This window comes from Nannospalax galili, unplaced genomic scaffold (assembly GCF_000622305.1).
Source record: "Nannospalax galili isolate Female #2095 unplaced genomic scaffold, S.galili_v1.0 scaffold1191, whole genome shotgun sequence".
Classification (NCBI taxonomy): Eukaryota; Metazoa; Chordata; class Mammalia; order Rodentia; family Spalacidae; genus Nannospalax; species Nannospalax galili.
The window spans coordinates 24,098-51,593 of record NW_008330570.1 but is presented as its reverse complement, the minus strand read 5'-3'; the positions used below and the strand labels follow the sequence as shown (position 1 = coordinate 51,593).

Genomic DNA, 27,496 nt, shown 5'->3' with positions numbered 1-27,496 from the left:
CCCAGCCCTTGGGAGGCAGAGGCAGGCAGATCTCTGTGAGTTCAAGGCCAGCCTGGTCTACATAGTGAGTTCCAGGACAGCTGGAGCTTCAGGGAGACCCTGTCTCACAAAGACCAAAAAATAATAATAATTAATTAAATCATGGGTAAATTTGTTTTCTCTCCCTATCTAGAGGCCTTTGAGAGGTAACTGACACTGATTCTAGCCACTCCAATAGCTATCAAAATGCCTGAAAACAAATCCTGAGTCCATCACTCTCGAGTTCAGCCCTGGCAGAAGAAAAAGAAAAAAGAAAAATGAGCTATTACCTTGGTGCTAACCATTGCTCCTTGCCTCTTCAGATATTTTCAGGACTAAATCCAAAAAAAACCTAACTCTTACTAATTTTAATCAGTTGTTACTTTCCTTCCCTCCACATGTACACAAGTGCCTGTCAACCATCGAGGACCTTGTTGACATGCATGAAGAGGGAACCCCTGCTGTCTGACCAACCCCTAATCCAGCCCCCCCCCGCCATGTCAACCCCGTCCAGCAGGAAGTAGCAAGACGACAACTGCGCCCCCTATCCTATAACACAAAAGGCTGGAATTACAATCCCTGGTCATTGTTAAGGTTCAGATAGCCCTGCTCCCTCACCAACAGGATCCCAAGGACTTCTCATGCTCCTGAGAAAAGGGAACCTAGCTGATAAGCACCTTGGTCTTTAAAGTCAAGAGAAGCAGACTTTTCTCCACTGTTTGGCCAACACAGCAGGCTTCCCCTTTGATCTCTAAAGAGGACAGGTTTTAACAGTCCCGCTCTCCTACTCCCCCCCCCCAACTTAAAAAAATTCATCTTCCCACTTTCTGCAAGAAGCAGAAGCCTCCCTTTTTAAAAGACCCCAGCTCAAGACCTGGGCAGACATTTTCCCTGCCTGGAAGGGAATCTGTCCCATATGTTCCTTTGCTAATAAACCCTATTTTGATGGAGTTTTATCTGTGCCTCGGTGCCTCATCATCCATTAGCTCGTTCTCTGCCAACTTTTTACCTATCAACTTCTTTCTTATTATTTATAGATTTGTTTTAAAAAGCAAAGCAAAAGCCAATTCAAATAAAATACATGCTGTGGCTTAAAAGTCTTCCAGGACCATGATTCTTTAACTCCCATTCTTCCCTCTCCAAGGCTTATAAAATACAACTTCTAACTGATTGAAACTATGACTTATCAGGTTAAAAAAAAAAAAAAAAAAGTAAATAGCAGCCAGGTGTGATGGTGCACGCCTTTAGTCCCAACACTTAAGTCCCAGCACTCCAGAAGCAGAAGCAGGCAGATCTCTGTGAGTTCAAAACCAGCCTGGTCTATATAGCGAGTGCCAGGCCAGCTGGGGCCACAAGGAGACCCTGTCTCAGAAAATCTAGAAAAAAAAAAAAAAAGTAAATAGCAACAAAAACCAGCAACATTACACACTAGGAGCCCAGGAGACTTACGCATTTCTATGAAGAGCTGCCTCTTCTCAGCCATGGTCTTCCGCTTGTTCCCACCTTCCTCAATCATTCTAAAGATAAGAAAGACACAATGAGCTAAGGTATCCTGTGATGTGCGAAGAGTCAGTCAAGTGTTTATCACTTAGCTGTGTATGTGTACAGTTTACATAGTATCTGTAAAAATAAAATGTGAGCCAATCGCAGAGGAAAATCAAACCATTCTTCCTTTATCAGGTATCTTTAGTCAGTACTAAAAGAAACTGGCACGTTTTACTTCCTGGGTTGAAAATATGGAATTTATTTTTTTTTTTTTAGTCTTTTGAGACAGGGTTTCCCTATAGCCCCAGCTGGCCTGGAACTCACTATGTAGACCAGGCTGGCCTTGAGCTCACAGAGATTTGCCTGCCTCTGCCTCCCAAATGCTGGGACTAAAGGTGTGTACCACCACATCAGGTTCTAAACTAGATTATTAATAATTGGGGGCGGGGGGGGTCCTCACTCTGTCACTCAGACTGACCTGAAATAACTATGTTGTCCAGACTGGCCTTGAACTCACAGCAATTCTCCTGCCTCAGCCTCATGAATGCTGAGATTTACACGCATGCACCAGTATACAGGCATGTATATCTGCTATGTCTTTTTCCAACTTCAATTTTTCTTTACAGAGTCCTGAGTACATTGAGACACAGTTTCCTCTATCACCACTGTTGCATAAATAAGCATGTTATTAAATATGATTTCAGATATAACAGATTGAAAAGTTATAAAAAAAAACTTAAGAATCATCTATTTATATATAAAAGATATACATAAAATCTTGTTTTAAACAGGGCGTGGTGGTGCACGCCTTTAATCCCAGCACTTGGGAGGCAGAGGCAGGTAGATCTCTGTGAGTTCAAGACAAGCCTGGTCTACAGAGTGAGTTCCAGGACAGCTGGGACTACAGGGAGACCCTGTCTTAAAAAGACAAAAAAATCTTGTTTTATGCTAAACAATATTAAACAAAAAGGTATTCATCATCAAGCTCAAAGAGCTCCTAAATGTAACTTCAGTACTAGTAGTTAATGTTGACAGACTATTACACCAGGTGTTTTGCTAAAATGCCTAACATGCATTGAACTGGACTTGAAATCCCAGCTACCTGAGAGGCTAAGACAGGAAAATCAAACATTTTAGCCTGATAGTTCAAAGCCAGCCTGGAAAACATAGCAAAAACTCTGCCTCAAAAACAAAAACAACAGTGTTACTTATACTCTGTGTTATCTCATTTGACCCTCAGGACCCATGTGCTGGTGGTGCTATTACTACTATCTTCCCTGTTTTACAGATTGGACAATAGATACCTAGAAAGCTAACTTGCTAAAGGGCACAAAACTCAATACCAGAGTGGAATCTCAACTTCCAGAACACACATTTCACATAATTGTTATTTAAAGATATCTTGAATGGCTATATCTAAAAAGCCAGAATACAACCCATTATATGGAGCTACTAGTGCCAAATTCTACTGAGCATAAGCCAGACAATTATCCTAAGCAGATTAAACTGTTGTAAATCACACTCGAGAATGATTAAACTGTTATACATTAAACTAGTCTAAACCATCCTCAAGTATTTTGTAATCACAAACTAAATAACTATAGGAACTGCATACCCATTAGAGTAAGTTACCTATAAAAAGTTTAGTTATACCCTAAAGAAAGTGGAAAATGTAAATACATTTCTTCACATTCCACAATTAAGGTTTTGAACAAGAATGACCCTGTCCAGGTCACTGAAATGTTACTGAGTAGGCGTCAATGTACACAGTGGTTACTTAATAATTTGCCCCAAGTCCAAAGAATTTTAAACAGAAAGTAAACCAAAGAAAAAGCAACCAGAAACAGCAAAAATCAAGTAAAATTTAGGTCCTAAAGAAAAAAACAGGACTTGGTTCCTGGCCAGATATAGCTACAGGGAGACCCTGTCTCAAAAAAAGACAATCAATCAATCAATCAATCAATAAATATAAAAATAAAGAATGTTCTAGTCTAGGTGGCTTGAGAGGCTGAGGCAGGAGGATCACTTGAGTCCGTGAATTTGAGACTAGCCTGGGAAACAGCAAAACCCTGTCTCAAAAAAAAAAAAAAAAAGGCTATTACGGGGCTAGAGATGGCTCAGCAGTTAAGAGCACTAGCTGCTGTTGCAGAGGACCCAGGTTCAATTCCCAGCACTCACATGGCGGTTAACAACCCTTAGTAACTCCAGTTCCAGGGAATGCAATACCCTCTTCTGACCTCTGCAAGCCTGTATGACATGGGTGCACTTACATACATATAGGCAATACTTAAACACATAATATAAAAATAAATAAAAATAATCATGAAGTCAGATAGTCCCAGCTCTAAGGAGGTTGAGGTGGAAATACTGCCTGACCCCAAGAGTCTGAGGCCAACTTGGGCAACATATCAAGCCCCAATTTCAAAGCAAAACCATGAAATCTAAGCCACATACCAACCAGACTATCAAATGTCAAATGATGAAGCTAGAACACAAATCTTACTTATAGTACACAATTACTAAGTCATCATGTTTTTGAAAAAAAAATAGAACTTGAAAATTAAAATACATTTGTAAGACATTATCTCCACATTTTTGTCACTAAGCTGCTTAGAAATTCTTAGAAAATTTTAATTCATTTTGTTTGCATTAAAATAGTTTTTAAATGTTTAAGTGTGCTTGAGGCAATAAGGAACAGATACCCACAGACGGTTGGTAAATATATACTGCCACAAGCATTTGGTGGGCAATCTGGCAATATCTACCAAAGTTTTAAATATATAATCCCTGTGGCTCAGTAAAATGTGCAAAAAATACATTTATTTCTTTTATTTTGTTTTGTTTCTGTTTTTGAGACAGGGTCTCACACTATAGTCAAGACTGGCCTGGAACTTGCCTAGGTAACCCAAGTTGGCCTGGTACTTGCTATATAACCCACGCTGGCTTCAAACTCACAGCAATCCTCTTGCCTCAGATTCCCAAACTTAGGATTCCAGGCATATGCTACCACAGCCCATGTGATGGTTACTAGTATCAACTTCACTGGCTCTACAATCACCAAAGACAAGCCTCTGAATGTCTGTGAGGGATTATCTACATTAGATTAATAGAGGTGGGACAACCCACAATAAATATGGGCAATGTGGGCAACACCGTTTTCCCGAACTGAAGTCCTTGACTGTACACACACAAAAACTAGCTGAGCATCAGCATCCATCACGCTCTGCTTCCCAACTGTAATTACGAGGTAACCAGCTGCCTCAAGCTCCTGCAACCAGGATGGACTTTACCCTCAAATTGTGAATCAAAATGAACTCTTTAAGCTGCTTTAATCAGGTTATTTTGTCATGGCAACAAGACAAGTAACTAACACACCCAGCTTTTATTTGTTTTTGTTTGTTTTCAAAGGAAAGACGAGAGGAGAAAAGGAAGAAGAAGAGAAAAAGAAGAGAAAGGAAGAGATATAGAAAGAAGAAGAGGGAAAGCACATTAGAGACGTTTTGGTAAGTTACAGTATACCATACAAGGACACCAGGCCAGTTCAGAGGTTTTAAAAAGGGTGATGTGGGGGCTGAGGACCTGGCTCAGTAGGTAACACGCTTGCTACACAAGCATAAGGGCCTGACTTTGAATCCCAGCACTCATGTAAAAAGCCAAATGTGGTGGTGTGCACCTGTAACCTCAGCACTGAGAAGGATAAGGGCAAAGACAAGAGGATCCCAGAGGCTCACTGACTAACCAATCTAGCCAATTAATAAGCTCCAAGTTCAGTAAGAGACACTGTCAGAAAATAGAATGGACAGTGATGGCTCAGCAGTTAAGAGCATTGGCTGCTCTTGCAGAGGACCTAGGTTCAGTTCCCAGCACCCACAGGACAGCTAACAATACTCCTTTACTTGGATGCCCTCTTCTGGCCTCCAAGGGTGTAGTGCATGATACAGGTTCACTAACATACATGCAGACAAAAACACTCATACACATAAAATAAATCAAATTAAAAAAACAAATATGGACAGGTGGAGCTGGAGAGATGGCTCAGCAGTTAAGAACACTTGTTCTGCCAGGTGTGATGGCATACACCTTTATCAGCATTCATCATGCTCTGCTTCCCAACTTTAAAAACAAGGTAACCAGCACTTGGGAGGCAGACGAGAATTCCTGTGAGTTCAAGGCCAGCCTGGTCTACATATACATAGTGAGTGCCAGGCCAACTGGGGCTACAGGGAGACCCTGTCTCAAAAAGACCCCCTCCAAAAAAAAAAAAAAAAAAAAAGAACACTTGTTCTTCCAGAGGAACCAGGTTCCATTGCTAGCACCAACATGACAGCTAACAACTGTCTATAACTCCAGTTCCAGTGGTTCTGACACCCTTTTCTGACCTCTTCAGAGCATTGCACACATGTGATACACTTACATAATTGCAGGCAAAACACTCATACACATAAAATAAAAATAATAGGGGCTGGAGAGATGGCTCAGTGGTTAAGAGCACTGATTGCTCTTGCAGAGGACCCAGGTTCGACTCCCAACACCCACATGGCAGCTACGAACTGTCCTTAACTCCAGTTCCAGGGGAATCCGAAGCCCTCTTCCAAGCTCCACGGCACTGCGCAACACGGGTGCACTCACATACATGCAGACAATATACTCATACACACAAAATAAAAATAATAAATTAAAAAATGAATAAAACATTAGCCGGGCATGGTGGCGCATGCCTTTAAATCCCAGCACTCGGGAGGCAGAGGCAGGCGGATCTCTGTGAGTTCGAGGCCAGCCTGGTCTCCATAGTGAATCCAGGACAGCTGGGACTACAGGGAGACCCTGTCTCAAAACGACCAAAAAAATAAATAAATAAATAAAATTTAAAAAATAAAACATTAAATAATAATAATACAGACAGTAATAGAGGAAAGACGCCCAACCATCAATCTCTGGTCTCCATAGGTGCGTGCAAGGGAGTGTGCGCGCGCACAGACAGACAGACACACACACACACACACACACACACACAGACTGAGGTGGCTAAGTCCAGCCCACGGAAGGACAATGGAGACATGTCAGTCCAAAGACAAACGAGGAAACAGTAACATGCAGTACACACTGCCCCCTGCCCCATGATCCCCTTCCCAGGTTTGATCTTTAACAGACCCCAAGAGGCTGGCTGCAAGAGCTGGCTCTCTTATCACAGTTGCATTCTTGTGTGGAGAATTCCCTTTAGCTGACTGAATATTCTTTAACCAAGAAATGCCCGCAAAGTTACTCACTCCCATTTGGGCAACAAGCAGCTGCAGCAGATGACTGATTATTAAGTCCTAAATGCCCAGCCCAAGAATTCTAAATCCGGGAAGATAAAGTGAGCACACAACTACCTCTGCTATGGAACACAACTATCAAACCTGAACTCTAAAGCTGGAGTCATTAGAAGTGTGTACAAAGTAAGCCTGAGTTGGACTAAGGAAGACTACAGAGCTCAAGAGACCACACAAAGGGCTACATTGACCATTTTTAGAACCCCCCAAATTAAGCCTTGTGGCAAACACTGAAAAAAATCCAGAAAAGTCCCCTGGTCCCCCACAGGCAACACACTCACATGCACACTGCCACACAGAGACACACACACATAAAACAGTTGTCAGACATGGTGGTACATGCTTTAGTTCCAGCATTAGGGAGGCCAAATGGGTCTCTGTGAGTTCAAGGCCAGCATGGTCTACATAGTAAGTTCTAGGCCAGTCAGGGATACATACAGTGAAACCCTGTTTCAATCAATCAATCAATCAGTAAAATCTTAAAATAAATAAAAACAGTGTCATGTTAAAAAATGTAATCACTTATGTTAGAACTCCCACCCCCCCCCAAAGTGAATATATACATGCAAATCTAGTAAAACATGGGCTAGATCAATATGAAGAAAACCATAAAACTCTGGTGGAAGAAATCAACATAAAACTAAATAAATTTAAAAATACTCCATTGGTATTGCTAGGTGTGGTGGCTCACCCTTCAATCTAGCACTCAGGAGGCAAAGGCAGGCAGATCTCTGTGAGTTCAAGGCCAGCTGGGGCCACAGGGAGGCCACATCTCAGAGAGACCCAAAAAAAAAAAAAATAATAATCCATGTTCATTAACAGGAAGACTAAATATTGTCAAAATGCCAATTCCTTCTTTCCAACTCAATCTATAGATTCAGTACAATTCCAACCAAACTCCAAGCAAGTTACTTTGTAGGTATCAACAAATTGATTCTAGTGTCTGTAAGGTGGTAAAAAAGACTGAGAATAGACAACACAATATTGTGGGAGGGAATAAGTTGGAGGACAGACACTACCCAACTCAAGACTTACTATAAAACTACAATGAGTGGGGCTGGAGATATGGCTCAGCAGTTAAGAGCACTGACTGCTCTTGCAGAGGACCCAGGTTCGATTCCCAGCACCCACATAATGACTATGAACTGTCCTTAACTCCAGTTCCAGGGGAATCTGAGGCCCTCTTCTGCCCTCCACGGCACTGCACGACATGGGTGTGCGCACATACATGCAGGCAATACACTCATACACATAAAATAAAATAAATAAATATTTTAAAATAATAAAAAAAGCCAGGAGTGGTGGCACACACCTGCAGTCCCAGCACTTGGGAGGCAGAGGCAGGCGGATCTCTGTGAGTTCAAGGCCAGCCTGGTCTACATAGTGAGTTCCAGGACAGCTCGGGCTACAGGGAGACCTTGTCTCAAAAAGACCAAAAATAAAAAAAATAAAAAAGACCAAAAAATAAAAATTAAATTAAAATTTAAAAAAACTACAATGAGCACAACAGTGTCGTATTTGATGGAAAATCAGACAAATGACTACAACAGAAGAAAATGCCCAGAACAGACCAACATAAATACTGTTGAAGGCAATCCAACATGGTAGAGTCTTTGCAACAAGAGGCATTGGGAGAACTGGCCTGTTCATCTAAACACAGACTTTATACCTGTCACAAAAATTAACTCAAAATGGCTTAATTTTATAACACGCAGTGCACACATACACATAAAATAAAAATAAAATATTTTTAAAAATAACTCCTAGAAATACCAATAGGAAATAGAGGAAGGACCTTGGGGTATGGTAATGACCCTGTTTTTTGTTTTCTGAGACAGGGTCTCAAACTGTAGCATAGGCTGGTCTAGAACTCACTAGGTAGCCCAGTCTGTCCTCCAACTATGGCAATACTCAGTCCTGTGTTAGCCTCCCAAGTACTGAGATTAAAAGTATGAGTCACCACATTCAGCTGGTGATGACTCTGTGTGTGTGTGTGTGTGTGTGTGTGTGTGTTCTGTAAGTATGGTCTGTGTGTGTAGTATATGCTCATGTGTGCGGTGTATGGACCTATGTACACATGCTTATAGAGGCCAGGGGAAGATATCGGGTGTCCTGCTCTATCACTCTCCACCTCGTTTCTTTGAGACAGGGTATCTCACTGAACCTGGACCTACTCTGGCAGCCAGCAAGCTCAGAAATCCTTCTGCCCCCACCTACCACCCCTCCTAACACTGACGTTGCTGGTGCACATTTGGTCACACTTGGCTTTTTATGTGGGTGCTAGGATCCAAACACAGGTCATCATGCTTGCACAGCAGGCACTCTTACCCACTGGGCCATCTCTCTAGTCCTAGTGATGACTTTTTAGATATAACACCATTGGGGTAGTCCATGAAAGAAAGAACTGATAAATTGAACATCACCAAAAATAAAAAGTCCTCTGGCTTCCACAGACATGTTCCCATGCACCTGCACATACATACAGATAAGGAGATAACATTATGCCTGCTAAAATAGCCAAAGTAGAGAACAGACACCACAAGTGCTAGTGAGAATGCAGAACAGGAAATCCATTCATTGCTGGAGGGAATGGAAAATGGTCCGACTGCTATGAAGGCAGTTTGGCAGGTTCTTACATAACTAAACATACTGTTATACAATCCAGTGATCACATTTCTTGGTAGTTATTTTTTTAGTATTTATTTTATGTGTATGAGTGTATTGCCTGCATGTATATAAGTGTACACATGTCATGCAATGCCCTTGGGTGTCAGGAGAGAGCACTGGATCCCCTGGAACTGGAGTTAGCTACCCTGTAGGTGCTAGGAATTGAATTCAGGTCCTCTGCAAAAGTAGCCAATGCTCTTAACCACTGAGCCATCTCTCCAGCTCCGTAAATACCTCCTTGATATTTATGCTTAATTTTAAAACACGCAGTGCACACATACACAGAAAAACCTGCACACAGATGTTTATAGCAGCTTTATTCATAACTGCCAAACCCTGGAAAGCAACCAAGACGTCCTTGAGTGGGTGAACAGATAAGCTGTGGCATATCCTGACAATAGATCGTTACTCAGCTCTAGAAAGAAATGAGCCATGAAGCCATTGCAATATGGAAAAAACCTAAATGCCTATTACTAAGTGAAAGAAGCCAATGGAGAGGCAGGCACAGTGCACACACCTATAATTCCAGCATTTGTGAGGCAGAGGGAGAAGGATCAGGAGATAACTGACTACACACCAAGTTCAAGGCCAGCCTGGGCTAAATGAGATACTGTCTGAAAAAACAACCTATAAAGAATATACATTGCATAGTTATAACTATACAACATTCATGAAAAGACAAAACTACAGAGATAATAAGACTGGTGACACTAAAGTTACAGTGGATGATGAATCCACAGAGCACAAAGGAATGTCTGGGCAATAAAACTATTCTGTATGATAATGGCTGGCACATGTTGTGATACCATTTGTTTAAAACCACAGAATGTACACCACATCAACCATAACATAAACTGTATTTGAGAGCTAATGATGTGTCAGTCTGGGATTACTGGTTCTAATGAACATAACACACTGGTTGGAAATGCTGCTATTAGGAAGTCTGTGTGAATATGGGGGGCAGAAAGTATCAAGAAACTGATAGAGCTCTGACCCTCTTGCTGTAAGATAGCAGTCTCTCCTGCCTAAAGACCATGCAAAGGCCTGTGCTGAGATGTGGGCCTTGAGGCTTATCTTCCAAGATCTGTCACTGCCTCTTCCACTGCTTCTGAAAGAATAATAAGTGGGGCCAGTCTTATCTTAGTCAAGACTAGGAGGTACCTTCTCTGCCTTGGGTAGAAAGGGCTGATTCACCAAAACACTTTCTGGACCCAGATTAACAGGCTAGGAACTGGGAGACATATTGGGAAGGATCTTCAGAGTGCTGAACTTGGGAGCCAAGCACAAGACTGGTAAGGAAAACTTCATTGACATGAGGGCATTGGCTCATGAACCAGGATTTAATTTTCCAAAGGACACCTGGAGCCAGTCCTAATGTACGGCGGGGATGATTCATTTAAGCCTGAAATACAATTCGTAAATGATGGCCTAGAGAAAATGAGGTGGAGATGCTGGAACTGCATGCAGGGCATTAAGGAAGGTATCAAAGGCTTTTTTCCTCCACACCCATACCCTTTACCAAGTTCAAGCACACTGGACTGGCAGCACCTGCTTTTAATTTTTCTGATTTAACCTGAAGGCTTTCTCTAATCTCTGGAGTCTGTTTTGCTTTCTTCATGACAGGCCTGAAATACTATATAGATCCTCCACCACCTGGAAACACTCTTAACCAATGGCTGGCGGAGAGGGTACATTAAGAACTACAGCTGCCGTACCTCCTGTAAGACTAAGCACACACAGTGGGAGCAAGCTCCAGTTATCCATTAAATAACAAACCCCTTATTTGCTATCTTCCTGCTCCTATCTCATTTCCCGTCTAGTCATTTTTCCTGGGATAAACTCCAAAACAAAATGCTTGAATTCAAATCCTTGCCTGAGGGTCAGCTCCTAAGAGAATTAAGATATCAAATCTCCTGTCTGGAGCAATGGCTCTACTCTTCAGAACGTGTACTGCTCCTGCAGAGGACCCCAGTTCAGTTCCCAACATCCACATCAGAGAGCCTCATAACTGCCCATACCTCTAGTCCGAGGAGATCTGACACCCTCTTCTGACCTGTGTGGGTCCTACATGCATATTCACACACATATAAATAAATAAGAAAATAAATCTTTAAAATATATATACAACAAGTCTGTTGATTTAACCAAGTTTATGATTCAGATTACCTGAAGTCCAAACTTATGGAGGATACAAAAACCAAGATTGTTGTAAATTATTCCCCTAGGCCAGTGTTCTATTATATTAATATCTGCATCTCTGTAATTAGGCTTTCAACAGCTGTATACCCAACATGGAACTAACACTACCACCTCTGCTTACTATATGCCCTTGTCATACAGACAGGACCTTGAAGACCAATACTGTCATGGTATAAGCACATCTCTCCAGTTCCTACCACTGGGACTCCTGGCATTCTGCCTTTTCTTAGCCATGCAACCCAGATAAGCAGTCTCTACCTATCATCCCCTCACATGGACTCTAATTTCAAACCCTGCCATTTCCTTCCTCATAATTACTCTCATATCCACCCTTTTTTCCCATTTCAACTGCCAAAACCTTCATCCACATTAATGAACAAATAAAATTCTCTGACCTCCTACTCTACCTTCTTCCTAGTTCATCCTGCAGGCACACAAAGAAACATACCCAGAGATACTAGTACAAACCTGTCTGAGCTACAGAACCATCCAGTAACCCTCCTGACCAGACAGGAGCTTCCTACCACCAATTTAAAGACCCAGCACAGGATTAGTTTACAAAGTGCAAAGACCAGAGTCCTAGCTGTGATGCACAAACAAAGCATCATCAACCTCAGAGGCTGAAACTGTAAGTTCTTAGAGGAGGCTGTTTAATGTCCTTGGCCCAAAGCCAAACTGAAGAAATTAGATTTTAGACGTAACACCAAAAACAACAATCCATGAAATAAACATTTCTAAGTTGAATGTTATCAAAATTAACTGATCTGAAAAGATGCTATTTTAAAAAATGAAAATAAGCAGAGTAAAAGATTTTCAGACCAGTGGGATGGCTCAGCAAGTAAACACACTTGCCACACAAGTCTAGTGACCTGAGTTTGATCCCTAGAACTAACATAAAAGTAGATGAGAACTGACTTCCAAGGGTTGTCCTCTGACTTCTACACGCACACCATGGCATATGCACCTGCACTCACACCCACATCACATATACAAACAATAATAAAATAAACAATTTTCAAAGCATACATAATAAAGAACTTAAATACAAATTTAAAAAGAAAGCTTAAAGCCCAGTCCAATTAAAAATGGTCAATAGGCAAGCAAGATGGCTCAGTGGGTAAAGGTACTTGTCACCAAACGTGACACCTTAAGTTTGATCCCTGGGATCCACATGGGTGGAAGGAGAAAACCAATTCCTGCCAGTTGTCCTCTGATCTACACACATACCATGGCATTGGTGTGCCCACACACATGTACACAAACAAATGTTTAAAACACAGAAGATCTAATCACCACCTCACCAAAGAAGATATAAATATGGTTAATAAGCATGTGAAAATAAATTCAATAAGAAAACTAGAAATTAAGATATTAAGAAGATAGCATTATATGCCTTTATTAGAAGGGCTAAAATTGAAAAATCTGACAATACCAAGTGCTGACAAAAATGGAGAGCAAAGGAGTACTCATCTATTGCTGCTGAGAATGCACCAACAGTGGCACTGGCAGGCACAAGGCAGTTTCATACAAAGCCAACTGTGGTCTTGCCGTGTGATCCAGAAGTCACATTGCTAAGGTATTTATCCAATTGTACTGAAAATTTATGTTTACATGAAACCTCCATCCAAATGTTTTTGTTTTGTTTTGAGGCAGTCTTGCAATGTATTTGCAAGCCTCAAACTCACTACATAGCTGAGACTGGTCCTGAATGCCCTGATCTTCTGGTCTCCACCTCCCAGATGCTGGAATTACAAGCATGTGCCACGAAGCCCAGTGAGTTTTATTCTTGGATTTTTGTTGTTGTTGTTGTTTATTTGTTTGTTTGTTTGGCTAGATGGACTTTGCTTGTTTTGAGACAGGGTCTCACTATGTAGACCAGGCAGGCCACAGAGATCCGCCTGCCACTGCCTCCCAAGTGCTGGGATTAAAGGCATGCACCATCCTAATAGATGATCCCAGGAAGCAACAAAGATGCCCTTCGATAAAGGTAGCTGCATAAACTGACTGCAGATCTGCCACAGTGGAATACTGTTCAACAGTAAAAAGAATGAAGTGCAAGCCATGAAATGACATAAAGGAAGCTTAAACACAGTGGAAAATGCAAATGGAAAAAATGCAGATGTGAAACCCCAACACACTGCATTATCCCAAATTCATGACCTAGAGAAAGCAAAGTGACAGAAAGAGCAAAATTGTGTGTGCCTGATAGAGGCTTAGGGGTAAAGGAAGACAACAGAGCAGACAACACACAGTGAGACTATCAGACACGATACCGTAATGATGGATCTATAACTACGTATTTGTCAACACAGAACTTTACAACAGAAAGCAGGAACCTTAATGCATGCAAATGTGTTAAAACCAGACTGCGACAAAGCAATCCACCTGTATTATAAGAATGTGAAGCAACCCCACTGGAGCCTCGGGGAGAGAATGGAGAGGATGTGAAAGGGCTGAGTAATAACATCAAGCAGGTAGCTAATATCTTCAGAACACTGTACCCAATAGCAACTGTTTTAAAGACAGGCTCTTTTCAAGTGCATACAGAACACGCAAAGAAAGACTATATTTTGAACCATAAAGCAAACATTAGCAAATTCAAAAGAACTGATATCATACATGGAAAGTTACCTGACCATAAGAGATTTTAGGCTAGAATTCACCAGGAAAAAAAGAAAAATCAATGAAACCAAAAGCTGATTCTTTCATAGGATCAATAAAAACTGCTAAGATGCAGATTAAAAAACAAAACAGAAAGAAGGCCAGAGAGACAGCTCAGCAGGTAAAGGCACTTGCCACCAAGCCAGATGGCCTGAGTTCAACCCCAAGACCCATATGATGGAAAGGGTGAACTGACAAAATTGTCCTCGGATCTCCATACACACATGCACTATGACACATACATGTGTGTACCATTCATGTGTGTACACACAACTCCCTAGGTAAATAATGTAATTTTTAAGTAAAAAGAAAAAGAAAGTGGGGCTCAATGGTTAAAAGCACTAGTTGCTCTGACACAGGAACTGGGTTAGGTTCCCAGCACCCACATGGCAGCTAATAACTGTTAGTAACTCCAGTTCCAGGGATCATAATACATGGGTTTATATACATGCAAGCAAAATACTCATGCACATAAAATAGAAATAAATAAATAAAATGTGTAAAGAAAAGTAAGTGTATAAATTACCAATATCAGGGCTGGAGAGGTGGCTCAGCAAGTAACAGCACTGGCTACTCTTGCAAAGGACCTGGGTTCAGTTCCCTGCATCCATATGGTGACTAACAATGGTCCATAACTCCAGTTCTTTTGGCTTCTGCAGACATTGCACATACAGGTGCACTTACATACATGCAAACAAAACACTCATACACATAAAAATAAATAATAAATTACCACTATCACTAATAAATGTGGGGTTATCACTACAGAATCACGAACATTAAAAAGAATGCTATAGGGACTAGAGAGATGGCTTAGTTCTTTGCAAGCAAAAGAACATGAGTTCAGATTCCCAGCATCCATATAAAAGACAAGTATAGTGGTACATGCCTGTAACCTTAGACAGGTGGACCCCAGGGGCTCACTGGCCAGTCAATTAAGCCAAAACAACAAGCCCCACATTCTGTAAGAGACCCTCTCTTAAAAAATGTGAGAAGCAGCAGAGGAAGACACCCAACATCTACTGACCTCTGATTATATGAAATATCTAGAATAGTTAAATCTATAGCAACAGAAAATAAATCAGTTTCCCAAGGTTTGGTGGGAAGACTAGCAAGTTACTGCTAATGGGTTTAGAGGTCCTCTTTGGAGGTGATAAAAATGTTATAGAATCAGAAAGTAGTGGCAGCTATATAACTCTAGTAGTTACCAAAACCAATGAACTGTAGGGTGAGTTAAATAGTACACAAGTTATTAATATAGTTCAGTAAACAGAAAAGGTCAGCCATGGCAGCACAAGTCTCTAATCCTGGCCACTCAGGAAGCTGACCAGACAGTTTTAAAGTTCAAGGCCAGCCTTGGCTACATAGTGAAATCCTGTCCTAAAAAAATACAAAAATGGTTAAGGATATAGCTCAGTGGTAGAGAGAGTACTTGCCTACCATGCACAAGGTTTTGGGTTTAATCTCTAGTATTAAAAAGAAAGAAACCTGGGGAGGGAAAGGGAAGAGAAAGGTTTCTTACTATAGAAAAGCCTTTGGGAATTGTTCTTACCAAATATATTGCTGTTTCATTGTTCTTTCATTTTGACTGCTGCGTAAGTCTATAAACTATGTTTTAATCACCTACTCCTACTGCTGATGGAAATCTGGGTTGTTTCCAGGTATTTTTTTTCTTCCTATTACACTGTTTCCACAAACACTCTTGTACTTGTCTCTTATTGCACAAGGGCAAGAGTTTATCTTGTGTGTATAAGTAGACAAAGACTTGCCAATCCGCTTTTCAAAGTTCATCTAAGTACATTCCCATCAAGAGACGTATTTTGTGAACTCAAATCCTCTCCAACATTTGATACCTCACGTTTTGAAAATTTTGCAATAGCATGGGCAAATGATAGCATCTCATTGTGGTGTTTACTTGGTTTTTTTGTTTTGTATGTGTTTTAGGGTGTGTGTGTGCGTTTGTGTGTGTGTCTGCTTTGTTGTAGTGGTGGTAGTAGTATTGGCCATTTGAGCCTAGGGCTTCATGCACACTAGGTAAGCACTCTGCCTATCACTGAGTGATAGTCCCAGTCCATGAAATGCATTTCCTTGATCACTAATGTTGATATTCAATCTCTTCATGTTTGTTCATCAAATATGCTTCTTCTGTGAAGTATTTCTTCTTTGTTTTTGTCTTTCATAGCAAGTTTTTGTTATAGCTTCCTAAAATACATTTCTTTAGAAAAGACTTTTCTGCTGGGCATGGTGGTGCACACGTGTAGTCCCAGCGCTTGGGAGGCAGAGGCAGGTGGATCTCTGTGAATTCAAGGCCAGCCTGGTCTACATAGTGAGTTCCAGGCCAGCTGGGGCTACAGGGAGATCCTGTCTCAAAAACAGACCTCCCCCCCAGAAAGAAAGAAAGAAAGAAAGAAAGAAAGAAAGAAAGAAAGAAAGAAAGAAAGAAAGAAAGAAAGAAAGAAAGAAAGAAAGAAAGAAAGAAAGAAAAAAAATAAAAAATATAAAAGATAAAGAGAGAGAGAGAGAGAGAGAGAGAAAAAAAATTAAAAACATAAAGAAAGAAAGAAAGAAAGAAAGAAAGAAAGAAAGAAAGAAAGAAAGAAAGGAAGGAAGGAAGGAAGAAAAGACTTTTCTAAGCAAAAAAATTAAAAACATAAAAACCAGGGCTGGAGAGATGGCTCAGCAGTAAAGAGCACTGGTTACTCTTCCTGAAAACCCAGGTTCAAATCCCAGCACCCACATGGTGGCTAACAATCATCTGTAAATCCAGATCCAGGGGATCTGACGCCCTCTTCTGTCTTCCATGGGCGCTGCATAACATGGGTGCACTTATATGCAGGCATAGCACTCATATACATAAAAATAAAAAGGATTTAATCAAAAACATAAAACCTATACTACTTTTAATCTACATTATCAGAAGACCCTATAGAAAGATGAAAAGACAAGCTACAGACAGGGAAAAGAGATTTGTAATCAATCTAGCCAAAGGGCTTACATCCAGGACACACACAGTACTTACACAAGTCATTAGGAAAACCTGACAGAAAAGGAAGAGAGTATAAAAGGCTGCACATTGCTGGGCGTGGTGGCGCATGCCTTTAATTCCAGCACTGGGGAGGCAGAGGCAGGTGGATCTCTGAGAGTTCAAGGCCAGCCTGGTCAACATAGTGAGTTCCAGGACAGCTGGGGCTACAGGGAGACCCTGTCTCAAAAAGACCAAAAAGAAAAGGCTGCACATCAAAACTCAAGACCAATCCATAATATCTAAATGCCTGCGGAGGACAGAAGAGGCTGTCAGATCCCCTGGAACTGGAGTTATGGACAGTTGTTAGCTCTCATGTGGGTGCTGGGATTCGAACCCAGTCTTCTGCAAGAACAGCCAGTGTTCTTAACTGCTAAGCCATCTTTCCAGCCCCCAAACCATTTTTTAAAAACCCCAAAAACGTGATTCCCACACACCCAGAGCAGGAAGGAAGGGCCATGACCAGGACAGGGGCTTAGGACCTGCTTCTGCAGGAGCTGGCAAGACTCTACTTTTTACCTGAGTGGAGATCACAAGCTGTTTGCTATATAAAAACACAACAAACTAAATCTAGTTTCTTTCTTATTCTCTAACAAAAGTTTACAAGAATATAACAATTTACCCAACCATACTCAGAAGTGGGGAAAAAAAATTTTTTTGTTCTTTTTGAGACAGGATCTCTCTGTAGTCCCAGCTAGCCTGGAACTTACTATGTAAACCAGATTAGACTCGAACTCACAGAGATCCCCCTGTTCTGCCTCCCAAGTGTTGGGATTAAAGGCATGTGCCACCACACCCGGTAAGGGAAAATATTATTTAGGCTGGCAAAAATGTGATTTCTTGGCTGGGCATGGTGGCACAGGCCTTTAATCCCAGCACCCAGAGGCAGAGGCAGGCAGATCTCCTTGAGTTCAAAGCCAGCCTGGTCTCCATAGTGAATCCAGGACAGCTGTGGCTACAGGGAGACCCTGTCTCAAAAGGACCAAAAAAAAAAAGTGATTTCTCATATGCTTCTGATAAAAATGCAAAATAAAGAGCAAGGATCTACTTCAGTGGTCAGATCCTGGATTCTAATACTAGCACTGGAAGAAAGAGGTATAAATAAATAGAGCCATCCTGAAAAGCAAAGGAAGACTTCAGTAAAGTTTAAAATGAACAAACACAATTACTCAGAAATGCCTCTTCTACAACTATGCCATAAAGAGATAAACACAAGAACTTTACAAAAGTATTATAATTGCAACATTAGAAACAACGTAACATCTGTCATCAGAAAACCGGGAAATAAAACTACAGGCTAATCTATCATAGGATAGAATACTATGCAACAAAGCCTCATAGCAAGATGGACCAATTTCACAATGTTAAATTTTAAAAGTTGCAATGGAATACAGTGGATATTATTTGAGAAACAATGCCTCAGGTTATCCTCTTCTTGCCTCCTCATGAACCTGCATGTGCACGCACATGCACACACACACAGTGCATTCAGGTATGGAAAATTCTTGTGCAAGTGCTCAATCTCCTACAAAATCTTTGTCAGCTTTCCCTAGATGTCATGTAATTCAGAAACCAATCTAAACTGAGACGGTCACTAATGCTTTGTTGAAACTGCCTTTAAAAAGAATCTTACTTCTAGCCAGGCATGGTGGCACACACCTTTAATGCCAACACTTACGAGGCAGAGGCAGGTAGAACTCTGTGAGTTCAAGGCCAGCCTGGTCTACATAGTGACCAGGCCAGTAGGGGCTATAGGGTCTGTCTCAAAAAGGCTTAAAAGAAAAAAAAAAAATCTCAGGGCTGAGAGATGGCTCAGTGGTTAACATTGGCTGTTCCTGCAGAAGACCCAGGTTCGAATCCCAGCACCCACATGGCAGCTAACAACTGTCCATAACTCCAGTTCCAAGGGATGCAACAGCCTCTTCTGTCCTCCACAGGCATTGCACAACACAGGTGCTCTTACCTACATGCAGGCAATACACGTATACACATAAAATAAAAATACAATAAAGTATGGTGAGTGCGCTGGGCTCTCGGGGTCCCTGCGCGCACTCCCGGAATGGCACCCGGAATGGCACGGCGGGTCCGCGGGCTTCTCCGCCGTGCGCCTGGAGGATGGTGGGTCTGGCCCCGCGGGCTTCTCCGTGTCTCTGTGGGTCTCTGCTGCTGGAGCATTGTCCAGCCGGGTCCCGCCCTTATTTCACCCGTGTACTTTCCTCAATATGTGAGTTCCACCGCCGTTGGACCACGCGGGAAAGTACGGGGCAGCTGAAGCTGGGATCCGTGAGTCGGTGACAGAGGAATGCTGCCCCCCGGGGAGACTAGATTGCAGGCAGGAGACACAGACTCAGTCCAGTCAGATTCAGTGGTACAGCTCTTTATTCAGTGTCCCAGCTCTAATTCTTGCTCTAGCTCCAGCTCTGCTTCCAGCTCCAAATTATTGAGAGAAGACTGGGATATTTTATACGTGGGGGCAGTGATAAAAGCTTTAGCTGATAGGCACTTTGCGAGATACCCTATTTACATATGGAAGTGGGCTCCTGCCAATACCATGGGGGTAGTGGTAAAAGCTTTGGCTGATAGATACTTTGTGAGACATTCTATTTGCATATGGAAGTGGGTTCCTGCCATGCTGCCAGACCGCTGACTGCCTGAAAAATCACACAGGAAAGCATGGTATTTCCAGAGCCAGAGGCCATGTTTTCTATGGCGGCTACTTCAAAGGAGAGTTAGGAAGATGCCAGGTACTCTGCTGAAAGGAGTCATCTGCATATGAAACGGAGCCCGTGGGCCACCCTGACATGGAGAGACGACTTCACAGCTGGGGTCCCCAACAATAAAGTATTTTTAAAAATGCATTTCAAAAACAAAATCTCATTTCTGGGGCTAGAGAGATGGCTCAGAGGTTAAGAACACTGGCTGCTCTTGCAGAAAACCCGAGTTCCATTTCCAACACCTACATAGCAGCTAAGAACTGTTCGTAACTCCAGTTCCAGAGGAATCTGATGCCCTCTTCTGACTTCAGCTGGCACAACATAACACAAGTACACTTACATACACTTATACACATAAAATAATAAAAAATAACAAAAATGTTTTTAAATCTCATTTCTGGGCTGGAGACAGCTCAGCAATTAGAACACTGGCTACTCTTATAGAGGATCCAGGTTCAGTTCCCAGCACCCACATGGCAGCTAACAACATTCTCTAACTCCAGTTCCAGGGGGATATGATTCCCTCTTCTGGCCTCTGCAGGCACTGGATGCATGTGGTACATTCACATTCACTTCATGAAGACAAACTCAGAGATCTGCCTGCCTCTGACTACTACAACTGTAAGGCATGCACTACTACACTCATACACATATAATTTAAAATAAATTATTTTTTTTTAAACCTAATTTCTGGAGCTGGAGAAATGGCTGAGCAGGTTAAGAGCACTTGCTGCTCCTGCAGAGGACCTGGGTTCAGTTCTTAGCACCCATATGGTGGCTAACAACCATCTGTAACTCCAGTTCCAGGGGATCCAATGCCTTCTTCTGGCCTCCACAGACATTGCATACAAGGATGCACTTACATACCATGCAGGCAAAACATTCATACACATGAAATAAAAATAAGGAACGAACGGAAAGAAAGAAAGAAAGAAAGAAAGAAAGAAAGAAAGAGAGAGAGAGAGAGAGAGAGAGAGGAAGGAAGGAAGGAAGGAAGGAAGGAAGGAAGGAAGGAAGGAAACTTAGTTTTAATCCAATTCCCTTGCTTACTTCAGGATAACTCTCAAATATTGTTTCTCTGTTACTTTCTGTTTTCTCTTTCAGTTTAAGGTAGCATCAGAGAAAATAAATTTAAAACCCTAAAGATCTTCTTTTTACAAATCTGAAAGCATTCTCTGGGTTCCAACAAAAAACATTCACCACTGCACTCTACTCCTACCCAGAGCTCTAAAGAGCTGAACAAACCCCCCCCCCCAATGGGGCTGTACTAACTAGGAAATAAATCATGGAAAATGTTTACAACGATGCTTGAGCCTAACAGATGTCAGTCCTCATTACTGTTATCAGGTACTCTTAATTATAGTGCAGCCCAGTAACAAATATATTTAGTACAAAACTGATTAGCATAGCATTTCAGTCTTGTTTTAACTATATACAGTATTAATATACAAAAATTCAAGATCAAGAGGCTAGAGAGGTCTCAAGTCGATAAGAGTATTTGTCTAACATGCACAAAGCCCCATCCCTAATACTGCACAAACAAGGCTTGGTGCTACAAACCTATAATACAAGCATTCAGAAGGTGGAAGCAGAAGGCAGAAATTTAAGGTCATCCTCAGGTACATAGTGAATTTGAGGCCACCTGAGATACATGGTACCGTGTCAAAAAATATATAAATAGCAAGGCGTGGTACTGCACACCTCTAATCCCAGCACTTAGGAGACAAAGGCAGGTGGATCTCAGTAAGATCAAGGCCAGCCTAGACTACATAGTGAGTTTCCAGGTCAGCTGTGGCTACAGGGAGACCCCGTCTCAAAAAAACAGGCATAGTGGCACATACCTGCAATGCCAGATTTGGGTGGCTTAGATAGAGGAGAATTGCCACCAAGTTTGAGGCCAACCTGGCTTACCTAGTGAATATGAGACCATCCAGGCCTACAAAGTGAGACTGCTCAAAAGACACCAAAAAGAGAAAAAAGAAATTGAATATGTCTTTCAGTTATCTAACTGCAACACAGAGAGGTCTAGCTTATTTATAAAATATTAAACAGGAAAAAAAAAAAAAAAGACCATTTCAACAAAGGTCAAGAGCGAGCTATTGATAACATTCAACACCCAATAAAAATACAAAGCAAGAACAGAAGAAAGCATACTTAAATTGACAAGAGAATCTACCAGAAACCTTCAGGAAACACCCTATCTACTAGTAAAACACTGGAAGCACTTCCATTCAGGAAAAAAATATTTAAGTGCCCATTATCAACTTTGGTACTTGAGGGGTTAACAATAATTAAGGAGAAGAAAACAGCAGTACACACAGATCTATAACCATCTCTAGTCAAAGCAGACAACACCTTGCTGTGAACCCTCTGCTCTAAACACATCAATGGAAAAAACAATTAATTAAAAGATAAGGCTTAGGGGGCTAGAGAGATGGCTCAGTGGTTAAGAGCACTGACAAGATCCAGGGGAATCCAAAGCCCTTTTCTAACCTCCGTGGCATTGCACAACATGGGTACACTCACATACATGCAGGCAATATACTCATACACATAAAATAAAAATAATAAAAAAAATTTTTTAAGTCAGAAAATACCCTGAGATGGAGAAATTTTTCTTTTTAAATTTTTTCTTTTTTTTAATATTTATTTATTTGGGGGGTACCCACATGTTATAACATACAGAGATCAGGGAACAACCCACAGGAGTCAGTTCTCTCTTTCCACCATGTGGATTATGGAGACTGAACTCTAGTAGTCAGGAGTGGCAGCAAAAGCCTTACCTGCTAAGCCATACGGCCAACCCAAGAAAAATTTCCTAAAGTACAAACAAAAAAGGCCACTTATGAGAAAATTCTCATAAATATGACATTGAAGCTTATGTACAACTAAATACAATGTTAAAAAAAAGGAAAGGAAAGCCTCAGAATGATAGGCTACATTTGCAACACATATATTCATCGAAAAATATTAGCATCCAAAGAAACCTAATGTTCCTCAGTAAGTGAAAGGATACACAAACTACAATTTAAAGCTACAACTGAAAATGCCCTATAGTTAAAAAGAAATAGATGCATCTACAAGTAGCAACATGGTTAACCATCCATCAATTATAACTTAAAAATATGCACCCTTTTGACCTAGCAATTCTGCTTTTCAGTCACTGAACAGCCAAAATGAAGCCATAATGAAGACAGACTTAAATACATGACAATATAGTATACTACATACTGCTTAAGAGACCATATAGTAAAGACAACTCAGATCCCTATGCCAACATGAGAACAAATCTCAAAAATAATCTTGGGGTTGGACAGATGGCTCAGTAGTTAAGCTCACTGGCTGCTCTTGCAGAGGACCCAGGTTTGGTTCCCAGCACTCACATGGTAGCTCATAACTGTAACTCTAATTTCTGAGGAGCTGATGACCTCTTCTGTCCTCCTCAGATACCAGGCATGTGCATGGTGCATATAAACTCACATAAATAAACATACATGTGCATGGTGCATATAAACTCACATAAATAAACATACATGTAAATAAATATCTTTTTTAAATGTTTTATTATTTTTATTTTCTGTGTGTGCGTATATTGCTGGCATGTAGGTAAATGCACCTATGTCATGCAATGCCCATGGAGGACAGGAGTTACAGACAGTTGTTAGCTGCCATATGGGTGCTAGTATTCAAACCCGGGTCTTCTGCAAGAACAGCCAGTGTTCTTAACCACTGAGCCATCTCTCCACAGCCCCATAAATATCTTTTAAAAGTAATCTGTTGGGGCTGGAGAGATGCTCAGCAGTTAAGAGCACTGACTGCTCTTGCAGAGGACCCGGGTTCGACTCCCAGCACCCACATGGCAGCTAACAACTGTCTGTTAACTCCGGTTCCAGGGGATCCAATGTCTTCTTCTGACCTCCACTGGCATTGCATGAGGTGGCACACGCCTTTAATCCCAGCACTCAGGAGGCAGAGGCAGGCAGATCTCTGTGAGTTCAAGGCCAGCCTGGTCTACATAGGGACTTCCAGGAAAGTTGGGGCTACAGGGAGATCCTGTCTCAAAAAAACCAAAAAAAAAAAAAAAGTAATCTGTTGGGAAAAAAGAGCTACAGAACATGGACAGTATGCTATGAATAATGTAATAAAAATGCATAGAGAAAGCTAGGAAGATGGCTCAATGGACAAAGCACTTGCCACATAAGCATGAGGATTAGAGTTCAGATCCCCAGAATCCACATAAAAGCTACACAGGAATAACAACCACCTATAATAACAGCTCTCCAGAGCAGAGGCAGGGAATCCCCAGAGCAAGCTGGCTAGCTAGCTCCAGGTTCAGCAAGAGATTCTGTCTCAATAAAGTGGAAAGTATTTGAGGAGGATGCCCACTGTCAATTTTGGACACACAAACCCATATGCATGGACATCCATGTGCATGTATGAAGTACCACACACACACGTGCAAAAAAAAATGCATAGAAAAAGGTGTGCAAAGCTTGTTAAGTGCAGTTTGTGTAGAAAAGGAATAGAAAGGGGCTTTCATTCTGTTAAACTGTTTCACAAGCAAGTGTGCATTCTGAACTGCAAAGACTATTCTGACACTAGCTGCTAGGGAGTACAGGGACTCCAGGACAAATGGTAGCCCTAAAACTGGGCAGCATACAGTGTGCACAGCTAGAAACCACAGCTCTAATGCTTCTAAGATGAGAAATAAAATAAATAAAATGCCTATAAGCCAGCATGAACTAACTTTCTGGTGATATAAACGTATACATTTTGGTTGGGATACAGCTTACAAAGTACGTACATTTTTCAAAAAACCAAACTCGAAATCTGCCCATTATTATATATTAACTACACATCAAAAGGGCATAGTGGTACACACCTGAATCCCAGCCTTTAGGAGACAGAAATAGGAGGCTTGTCCCAAGTTCAAGGCCAGTCAGGGGTATACAAAGAGTCCCTGTCTTAAAAAAGTATGTGGTGACATACTTGTGATCCCAGCACACAAAAACTGACAGAACTGCCATGAGTTTGAGGCCAGCTTGTAGCCTGGGTGAATACTAGGCCAACCGGTACTACAGCAAGACCCTGTTTCCAAAATAACAAAACAAAGTTGATTGGAAAATGAGTATCTACATAAAATACTACAAGAGCCTAGAACAAAGCACCCCAAACTGCAGAATCCAGGCACCAAAAACCAAACCTAGTAGGATGCTTGTTGGTTGCACCCTGAAGGACAGAGTACTAAATGAAAAAAAAAAAAAAGTATGTACTTCAAGGCTTGCTATACAATGCCAAACTTAGATCCTCAATTTTTTTTTTTTTTTTTTTTTTTTTTTTTTAAAAAAAAAAAAAAAAAAAAAAAAAAAAAGAGGACGATAAATCTTTCACTGTGATTTGTCTTTTTTGAGACAGGGTCTCCTTGTAGCCCCAGCTGTCCTGGAACTCACTATGTAGACCAGGCTGGCCTCGAACTCACACAGATCCGCCTGCCTCTGTACCCTCAATTTTTAACACAAGGAAACTAAGGCTCAGATATGTTACTATCAAAGACATAAAATAAATCTGGAAATTCTGTGGACTCTTAGTTTTCTAACTATAAGTCAAAATTCTGTCTCTCAGGCAAGATTCAGGGGAACACAAAGACCTTGGCAGCATTACCTTGACTGCACAACCCCATTCAAAGGCAACTCCACTTAGGTCTGATAAAAATCCTCAGAGTTCTCATAAAAGGTCAAGTTTTAAGTTGGCAAGCAAAGTAACCCAACAAGCACTGCAACCCAGGGAACAAAACAGCAGCCTGGAGCTAGAGAGTCTAACCAAGGCAGAGGACACACAGAACTCCAGCCCTTAAGAAGCAAGAGACATAAGCCTTCTCTCTCCTCAGACCTAAGGTTCAAAAGCAAGACAGAAATGAAAACACCTTCTCTAGACAAAAGCACCTTCCTGCCTCCTCAAACGAAAGAAAAGGCCAAGGAGAGAAGGACCAGAACCCGGCCTCAAGCAACCACCCAAAGAAAAAGTTCTAGTGCCCAACATGCAGGAACCACGTGGATTTGGACACGTGGCCACAAGCCACCTGACTCTGTCACCTCGCCCATCGTTTTAGCATGCCTAGCGCCAAAATCCTTGGACTACCTCACAAGACAAAGAGAGAGGACTTGAGGAACAAGGGAAGGCCACTGGCCAAGACCCTAACACTGCAGTGATTGATACCATTCCATATAAAATGCCTCAAACCCTGCGTCCTTCTTTCATTCATGCAGTGGGCAATATCCTGTGCATAGCTGTTGTGATCCTGGCCACATCCTGAGGATTTAACAGCAGACAGGCGTGGGCCTTCATTCTGGCTGGGAAAAAAAGAGAACGTACTCTTTCTAAATTTCTTTTCCCTCTCTTTTATATGTCACTAAGACCCTTGAAAGCTCTCCTAAATTCCTCCTACCAGCTTTCTTTGACCTTCCTTCTTTCTGCCACGAACCTAGCAACTTACCGCTCCAATCTCCTCCCACTCTTGGGAAGAGAGATCAGACGTGAATAGAACAAACCTGAAATTGAGGGCTACTTTACATCTTAGATGCATAACTTCAGAGCCTAAGTCTCACCACCTCACCAGCAAGCTCCGGCCGTGATTAATTCTATGTCGTGACCCTCGTGCTGACCGCGGTGCTCTCCAGCACGGTAGCTAATCAGTAACATTTGCAGAGAATGCTGGAAGGTCTCCCCGATCCCTGAGGCCTGGCACAGGAATCTATAATAGTGAGCATTCGCTAGCTGCATCCTCCCTCCTCTCAGGACACTTAGCCAACCAGGGTGACCTAGTGGGCAGGATCATATACCGGGAGCCTTGGGGGACGCTGGCTGAGGGGTGATTGGCGTTATTCCCTTCCCTCTGCCAGGGCCTGCCCGCCTCACCTGCCCTCTGCCAGGACCTGCCTCTTTCGCCCCTAGCAGCACCTAACGCCAAGCCTCCGCGCGGCCAGCGGAGCTCAGGCGGCATCGGCTGGTCGCGCGCAGCCCGGCTCCGCGCCCCGTGGCCCCCTCCCCACGCCCGCGGGGCGTCCGCGCCGCGCGGCCGAGTTCCACCGCCCGCCCGAGGGTCCCCGGCGCCGTACGGGTTCCTTCCCGCGGCTCCAGCCCCGATCCGAGCTCCCGCAACCCGCGCACTCCCCACCTGGCTCTCTTCCCGGCCGGCACTGAGGGGACGTCGGGAGCTCGGTGCAGCCGCAGCCTCCTCAGGCCCAGGCCCCCTCGGCTGAGGCGGCTGTAGCTCAGGCCCCGGAGCCGCCACCGCGGCGAACGTTCCCAACACCGGGTTCGCGCCGCTTCCCCACCCGGCACGCGCAGCGAGCCCGCCCCCAGCGCGAGGGCGCGAGAGCGGAGGGCGCAAGGCGGGCGCGCGCGGAGGGCGGGGGCGG

The 27,496-nt window shown here is 42.4% G+C and overlaps 1 protein-coding gene across 11 annotated transcripts in view; it reads right to left on the bottom strand.

The window, feature by feature from the left end:
• The window catches only part of Dtnb (dystrobrevin beta), a 304,013-nt gene extending 276,524 nt beyond the window's left edge, over window positions 1-27,489 (bottom strand). For 7 of the 11 annotated variants that reach the window (XM_008848488.1, XM_008848520.2, XM_008848500.2 and 4 more), the window contains exons 1-2: window positions 27,253-27,489; window positions 1,468-1,535 (exon numbers count right to left, since the gene is read on the bottom strand). In XM_008848488.1, the coding sequence (XP_008846710.1) occupies window positions 1,468-1,534 (67 nt within the window). In that variant the 5' untranslated portion in view covers window position 1,535; window positions 27,253-27,489. The remainder of the gene's footprint in view (window positions 1-1,467; window positions 1,536-27,252) is intronic. The other 4 variants (XM_029553759.1, XM_029553766.1, XM_029553768.1 and 1 more) reach the window with 1 other exon arrangement.
• Window positions 27,490-27,496: the final 7 nt, after the last annotated feature.